Raw genomic sequence first — 8501 nt, 5'->3', positions numbered from 1 at the left:
CGATGAAGAGCGGGAAAAGGAGTCGGTGCTTTGCTAGCTGCAAAACCAACAAGGACTTTTAAAACATTGCACATCTAGAGATGCAGCTGTCAACACAACGTATGTCTTATCCCATAAAATGAAAGAGGAGAACTTTCCACACATGAGGAGACACGCTCAGAAGATTGAGGTCCTCTTTGGATCGACCTACATATGTGAACAGACATTCAACCACATTTCAGTGCACTTGTTCAAGCCCAAGACAGACTGGATGTTTCTCACTGAACAAGTAAAGTGAACTGAAAAACATCAAAAGCACGTATTGCTTTTTGTATAAAGTTGATTACTTGCTTATCTTTACATACTGTAAAACACCTTTTCAGTATTGGTTTGTGAAGAATACTGATGTAATGATTGTTTTTACGGTTTATTACTTCTCTAGGAGTATTTTCCTATTTGACCCACTCCACAATTTCATATATTTATAAGAAGAGAATATCTTTTGGCGATTTTTATAGTTACAAACCATAACAAAGGAACATCTTAACACAATGTTCTCATAATGCATAAAACTTACAAACTAAATGATAAAAGATACAAATAAAATCCCTTCTATTCCTTTTCTCTTGATGACATCATCAGGAGTTGTCTCCTCTTTGAGAACTAAATGTTCTCTTCAAATCACAAAGTACTTCCACTAATACGCAGTTTAATGTAGAAATGAAGAATAATGTTTAAGATGCGACGATGAGTATCAAAAACAAGAAGTCTGATGAAGTTTAAACAAGTACAAGTGTATATCAGAACTCCAGCAAGAGAACTTATGAAAGGTGAACAGGTTGATGCACTTTAAGCTTTAAGAAATATATTTAAGTAACCCAAGTTAATTATATATATATATATATTTAGATATGAACTGCTCCATCTTCCACTCGTCTCTCCAGCAGGAGGACCAGTTGATCTGAGCTAATACAAGCTGAGCCTGCAGGTCGGTCCCAGGCAAACAATTACCAATAACTACATTTGATTCTGTGGTGAAGCTCCATAAATATACTTCACACCGTGCAGCTGCTCCTCTTTCACCTTGCTGTCTTCCTCGGGCAGGTTTGTTCACACATCCAGTTTGATGGAGTCCTCTGAAGGACAACAAGAGAAAGAACTCAATGAAAACTTGAATGAAGCTGAGAAACATTAGCAGACAACATTCTGGAATATTTTATAAATAGAATATATATTTTATATATCAAACAGAAACAGAATTGAAAGTAGTTTGTGTACGATGAGGGCATCTCATTTTAAGATCAGATGTTCATGTAATATCTGGATGAATGGAGGATATGCTACAATACTCACATGTTGTGTGTTTCTCAGCTGTGATCAACTTCTTATTGATCCTGTAGGAACACAATCCCAAAAGTTATGTCTCAGGTTTAAATAACAGTTTGTTGTTAGAGTCAGCCCGCTTCAGAGTCCTGACACGAGCCGACTGATGGAACGCTTTACATGGCATCATATCTTCTGTGCAAACACTACAACTGACTGCAGACAGCTCTGAGCCTGCATTACAGGAAGTAACTCGTCTTTAGTCTGGATCCAAAAACCAAACACACTACCTGTCTCACTCTTCTGTAAAGTCACAAGTTCCAAAGTTACAACTTCTAACATGTTGCTTGGCTTTGCATTGTCAGCTTGTGTTTTATTGTTAGTGGAAGAATGAAAGAAAAGAAACACGAGATGAAAGAACAGGAGAACCTGCAGGCAATGAGTGAAATCACTGATTAGTTCTGCTAAGCTAAGCTACAAGTGGAAGGTAGAACTGGGGGATTCCCCAACGTGAGTAACACATTAACCCCCCTGTTAGTACAATACTGCTGAACCAGCAGAGACTGAGTCGGACCCTGACTGACCTGAGAGTCTCCAGTCTGCAGTCTGGACTCTCCAGAAGGTCACGCAGCAGCTTCACTAATGAATCCTGCAGCTTGGTGTCCCTCAGGTCCAGCTCTCTCAGATGGGAGGGGTTGGACTTCAGAGCTGAGACCAGAGAAGCCCAGCTGATCTCTGACAGACTGTCGCTCCTCAATCTGAATAAAGAAAACATGATGTCGATACAAATCCATTTATTATCCAATCAGATGTGTTCAGGTTTGAAATGTGTGGCTCAACATTACTACGTCCTAATCCATGAATTGGAGTGACGCTGTCATTCTGTTATTGTGCTCATCATAACATCAGCTTCTACTTTATTATCTGTGGAAACACATTGAAATGAATGGAAACAAAGAATTCTTTGTGCTTGAGAAAGTAAACTTCATCAGTGTACACTAATATTAGTTCAGATGACCTTCTGTATACAGATGTGAGCGTTTACCACACGTGAACATGAATGTACTTTAATAACTAACAGTGGACATTTGCTACAGCTGCTTTAACAAACAGTCGTCTTCTGTGACTGCAGACTCAATTTAGTGCAAGAAAAGTCAAAATATGAACAAAAGGACATTTACGACTTTATGATGTAAATTATTAATGAACATAAATTATGTTCAATAATTCATTAAACATGTTGGATCTACAGTAGTACCAGAGAGTCAGTGAACTGACCTGAGAGTCTCCAGTCTGCAGTCTGGACTCTCCAGAAGGTCACACAGCAGCTTCACTGTTGAATCCTGCAGCTTGTTGTAACTCAGCTCCAGCTCTCTCAGGAGGGGGGGGTTGGACTTCAGAGCTGAGAACAGAGAAGCCCAGCTGATCTCTGACAGACTGTAGCCCCTCAATCTGAATAAAGAAAACATGATGTAACTTTAGAAAACAATGTTGCTGCTTGAGTTAGTTCAAGGTGTAACATTGAATGTGTAAAGGTGTGTATTTTTGAAAAGCCTGAGATCAGACAGACGGTGTTACCACGGGAACAAGAGGAAGCTCCTCTGATACATGTGTTTCATGTTCTTTACACAATTAGTGGAAAAGTGAAAGATTAAAGAATATTGTTGGAGAAAAACTGTCTTTAACCGATAGATTTCATAAAACTTAACAAACTGGGGTTTGTTTATGAAACGGGAAGACTCTGAAGAATGTGTAGCAAAGGGAGTAAACCAGCTGAAGGGCCACAGGGGCCCATTGTGGATCTCATGCTTTCAACATATGGCTCTGATCGTTTCAAACATCTACAAGAATGGTGATGAACGTGGTTTCAGGAGGTCGTTAAGTACGGCACAGATACAGATACTAGGCATGATCTCCAATGTTATTTATACTATTTTAATTTTGTTATTTTATATTATTTTAATTGACTTCACACTCATTTACATCAACACTGTGATTATTGTGCTGTAAATGCTCTGTCTCATCTTCTACTAAGTTTGATGTTTTTGCTGTGAAGCACTTTGGGCTGTAATTCTTGTATGAAAGGTGCTCTACAAATAAACCATATTATTATTATTATTATTATTATTATTATTATTATTATTATTATTATTATTATTATTATTATTATTATTAAGGTTTAATAATCTGTTCAGAGCTGAAGAAGTTTAGAGGTCACTGTCAGCAATGATACAAATGTGTTGGTAATCAAAGCTCAAACTCTCTGCAGCCTGTTTCTCTCTGTCATCAGATGTTTAACAACCTCATTCATATCTCTCACACACCTCAGTACTGACATCTTCTTCACTGACTCATGGAGCACAATGTGAGTCTGTGGAAGCTCAACAACTGTCCCGTCAAACATTTACTTTCTCTACTTTACGTCATTCTCCACAATATTCAGACATTTGAAAAATAAAGAAGACAATAATAATAATAATTACAACGCCTTCACCTGTCTGCAAATTGTGCCAATTATATTTACTACACGAGCTACAGTCAGTGAACTGACCTCAGCGTCTCCAGTCTACAGTTTGGACTCTGCAGTCCAGCAGACAGCAGCTTCAATCCTGAATCCTTCAGTGATGTTATATACAGGTGCAGCTCTCTCAGATGGGAGGGGTTGGACTTCAGAGCTGAGGCCACGACTTCACAATCAGTCTCTGAGATGTAACATTCATAAAGTCTGTCAGGACACATATAATACAAAATGTGTTATTATGAAAGAGGAAACATTAATTTATTTCATGCATTTGATGACAAAACATTTGCTGTTAGACATTTTAATATCTTTATTGAGTTTAATATATGCATTGTCCCCCCCCCCCAGGATACTCGGGAGATGCCCACAGGATACTGAACCTCTATTAAAAAGATTGAGGCCTACATGAAAGGGGGAGAAATTACAAATGGAATCCGGGGCGAGGACGGCAGCAAAGAGCACGATGGATTCATGAGCAGGTAATCTAAAGTGATTCTTACACACATCTGCAGTTTCCCAGTTATATTTAGATGTTCTTTAGTGTTGTTGGATTATAAACGGCGTAAGGAATTCTTTGTGTGTTGTAACTGCGTCTGAACTCCCCTGTCTCTGCTCTGGCATCTTCAGAACACAAGGCAGGACAAGCCGCTGTGACATCAGTGGTTCATCTGATCTCACTGTGTTTGACATGAAACAATAACTCTCATCACTTATCACCTGCAGACTTGTAATATGTGTTTAATGTTGCAGATGAAGGGAGAGAGTAGTGCTGCAGTTACATTGAGGCTTCCATAATGTCCACAGTGTGTCAGTGTGATCTGATCCTAGGTCTGTCTCTGCTAGCTACCTTCTGCTGTCACTGACTGTTGACAAACGCAACAGAAAGGAAACAAATCATTGAAAGTATCAGAGAATAAATGTTAATATAAAAACTCAGGTATTACCTGTGTGTCTGATGTAATGATGAAGAAACTGCTAGAATGTAATAACAACTTCTCTGCATTCACTCAGAACTGTAAAATGTGATGAAACCTCGAGCACCTCTAAAGTCTTTAGTTTGACAAGGTCTGCATGTCGCCTCCATCCCCCAAAGGAATGTAATGAGAGGAAGAAACTGTCAAGTGTAACAATTATTAGAAATAAATAGAAATCTGTTCATGAACTTCACAGATAGAAGCTGAAAACACTTGTTTTGCTCTCACAGCGTTTGAAACAGCTCAAGAACATCTGAAACTAAATAATGAAGTAAAAAGTGGATATATTTATTAAATAAAATGAATTTTCTCGTGTATATTTGAAGAACTAAACTTCTAATCTACTCTGATTTATAAAGTTAATCACATCTGGACTTACAAAGCCTTTCTGCAGTTCCTCACAGCTGGAATCAGTCTGTGTCGTCCCTCCGTTGACGTGTTGTACTTCTTCAGGTCCAACTCATCCAGAACCTCCTCTGACATCTGCAGCATGTGAGCCAGAGCTGAGCACTGGATCTCAGATAGTTTCTTCTCTGATCTGTTCTCTGACTGCAGGAACTCTTGGATCTCCTGATGTACTGAGTGGTCCTTCATCTCTGTCAGACAGTGGAAGATGTTGATGCTTCTGTCAGGAGAGGTATCTTCACTGCTCATCTCCTTCAGGGTGTTGATGGCTCTCTGGATCATTTCTGGACTGTTGTCTGTCTGACCCAGCAGGCCTCCTAAGAGTCTCTGGTTGGACTCCAGAGAGAGGCCGTGGAGAAAGCGGACAAACAGGTCCAGGTGGCCATTCTTACTTGTGAGGGATTTCTTCATGGCTTCAGACAGGAAGACATCCAGGGATGAGTCCTTCTTCCAGTCACTCCCCAGGAAGTCATTCTTCCAGTCACTCCCCAGGAAGTCCTTCAGTACCTCTGTGTTCCTCTTGCAGTAACAGTGAAACAGGTAGACTGCAGCCAGAAACTCCTGAATGCTCAGATGAACAAAGCAGTAGACTGTTTTCTCGAAGATCACACTCTCTCTTTTGAAGATCTCTGTACAAACTCCTGAGTAAACCAAGGCCTCCGTGGCATCAAGACCACACTGCTCCAGGTCTTCTTGGTAGAACATGATGTTTCCTTTCTCCAGATGTTCAAACGCCAGCCTCCCCAGCTTCAGAAGAAGTTTCCCGTCAGCCTTCGTCAGCTCCCGTGGACTCGTCTCATGTCCCTCATCATACTTCTGCTTCTTCCTCTTGGTCTGAACCAGCAGGAAGTGTGAGTACATGTCAGTGAGGGTCTGGGGCAGCTCTCCTCTTGGGTCTGTAGTCAACATGTGGTCCAGAACTGTAGCAGTGATCCAGCAGAAGACAGGGATCAGACACATGATGTGGAGGCTCCTGGATGTCTTGATGTGAGAGATGATTCTGCCGGACCGTTCTTCATCACTGAATCTCCTCCTGAAGTACTCCTCCTTCTGGACGTCAGTGAAGCCTCGTACTTCTGTTACCCTGTCCACACATGCAGGAGGGATCTGATTGGTTGCTGCAGGTCGGGAAGTTATCCAGACGAGAGCCGAGGGAAGCAGATTCCCCCTGATGAGGTTTGTCAACAGCACGTTGACTGATGACTGCTGTGTGACATCAGACACAACCTCATTGTTGTGGAAATCCAGTGAAGGTCTGCTTTCATCCAGGCCGTCAAAGATGAACAAAACGTGACAGACAGCGAGCGTCTCTGCTGTGACCTTCTGTAAGGTTGGATGGAAAACATGGAGCAACCTGAGAAGACTGTGCTGCTCAGCTTTGATCAAGTTCAGTTCCCTGAACGAAAGCGGAATCACCAGACTGACATCTTGGTTTTCCAAACCCTCTGCCCAGTCCAGAGTGAACTTCTGCACTGAGAAGGTTTTTCCAACGCCAGCGACGCCGACCGTAAGAGCGACTCTGATGTGCACCTGTTGGTCAGGTGAGGCTTTAAAGATGTCGTGGCACTTGATTGGAGCGTCACGGAGGGTCTTTTTCTTGGAAGCTGTCTCAAGCTGCTTCACCTCATGTTGAGTATTAACCTCTTCACTCAGTCCCTCTGTGATGTAGAGCTCAGTGTAGATCCTGTTGAGGAGGGTTTTACTCACTGTTTCTTCACTTCCTTCAGTCACACGTTCACATCTCCTCTTCAGACTGATCCTATGTTTATCTAAAACCTCCTGCAGACCTCTATCTGCCGAAAGAGAAGACACATGTGAGATTAATAAATATATATAACAGATCATAATGTGCTGTACAAACAAATGAAGTAGGAATAATCCTGTTTTCTGACATGAAGACAGCAGCAGACAGATGTACAGTCTTACTGTGTGCACAGCTGGTCTGACTGGCTGTCTGCAGTCTTGTTCTGGATCTTTTTCCACACTGGGGACAGGGGGAGTCTCCTGATGAAGCAGACTGGTCCCTGTATGAGGCGATGCACTGTCTGCAGAACCAGTGTCCACAGCTGGTAGAGACTGGATCCTTCAGGACGTCCTGACACAAAGCACAGCTGGACCGCTGCTCCTCCACAGAAACAGGAGTTTTGCTCTTCTTTCTGTGGAGATGAACACGTTCTTTATAACACATCACAATAGTGCTGGCTGATGTTCACTGATTGGTACAACCTATGTCTCCAACATGATAACAGTTTAGTCCCAGTTGTCTACTGTGTTTCTTTACTGTACTCTACTGGGCTTATGTTATCATACAACAGTAGATTATAAGAGAACATAAAAACTGAATCCTCTTCAGGTCAGTTTACAGAAGAAACAGACTCTTACTTTGTGTCTGAGGGTCCAGGTTCATTACTGAAGTCTGGAGGTTCGTACATAGACCCGTCACTCTTCAGAGACAGACATCTGGGGACTGCAGACACTGAGCCGTCCTCCTCATCTTTTAAATCATTCATCTTCTCCAGTCTGAGAGTTACTGTACACACACACACACACACACACACACACACACACACACACACACACACACACACACACACACACACACACACACACAGTATAAAGTATTATTTATCTGAAGGAGAAGAATCTTCTCCTAAAGGAAACTTCATCCTTCAGTTCATCACAAACATCATCTGGAGATACATGTTTAACTGACAGGAAGAACTGAGACCAGAACAATGTTTACCTCTGAGATGTAGTGCAGTACAAGTATAAAGGAGATTTACTCAAGTGCAGTACTTCAGTAAAAGTACTTATTGATATTCTGATTGTGGATCCATTATTTAATAACCAGATTATGATCGTGGTGTCTTTTGAACGCTGGAGATGATTTATTAGGCTAAATGCTTCAGGTAAAGTAGAGAATATATAACTCCTATCAAACCAGAAGCTCAGGAATCATCAGCCTCACGTGACTGAACGGAAATGAGCAGAAATAAAAGTGTAAATGTAAAAGTGTTCCTTGCTGACAGACAGACTCTCCGACTCTCTGGATTGAATTGTATCCGTGATCAAAGTAAATGGAGAAATAACTGAAAATAAATGTATTTCTACTAAATGATAAAGTAGTTTGTGCTTGTGTTGTTTATATTGTGATATAATTAACTAATAAATGTATTATCTTGTGTAATAACTGAAACACGTATTTACATAGATAATGTGAAGAAATGTTAGGTACTATATATATTAAATAAAGCTCAACTCACTTATAACTGTCTCATCATATCAGGGATAATTGGGAT

The 8501-nt window shown here is 40.9% G+C and overlaps 1 protein-coding gene across 1 annotated transcript; it reads right to left on the bottom strand.

Annotated features, from left to right (window-relative positions):
* Window positions 1-449: 449 nt before the first annotated feature.
* Window positions 450-7735, bottom strand: LOC115018233 (NLR family CARD domain-containing protein 3-like). The gene is made up of 8 exons (XM_029447145.1): window positions 7585-7735; window positions 7129-7358; window positions 5177-6989; window positions 3854-4027; window positions 2581-2754; window positions 1887-2060; window positions 1333-1373; window positions 450-1115 (listed from the first exon to the last, which is right to left on the bottom strand). Coding segments are annotated over exons 1-8 (2736 nt in total). The 5' UTR covers window positions 7713-7735; the 3' UTR covers window positions 450-1113.
* Window positions 7736-8501: the final 766 nt, after the last annotated feature.

This window comes from Cottoperca gobio, chromosome 13, assembly GCF_900634415.1.
Source record: "Cottoperca gobio chromosome 13, fCotGob3.1, whole genome shotgun sequence".
NCBI classification, from domain to species: Eukaryota; Metazoa; Chordata; class Actinopteri; order Perciformes; family Bovichtidae; genus Cottoperca; species Cottoperca gobio.
Note: the sequence above shows the minus strand (reverse complement) of the source record. Positions and strands in the feature narration are given on the sequence as shown.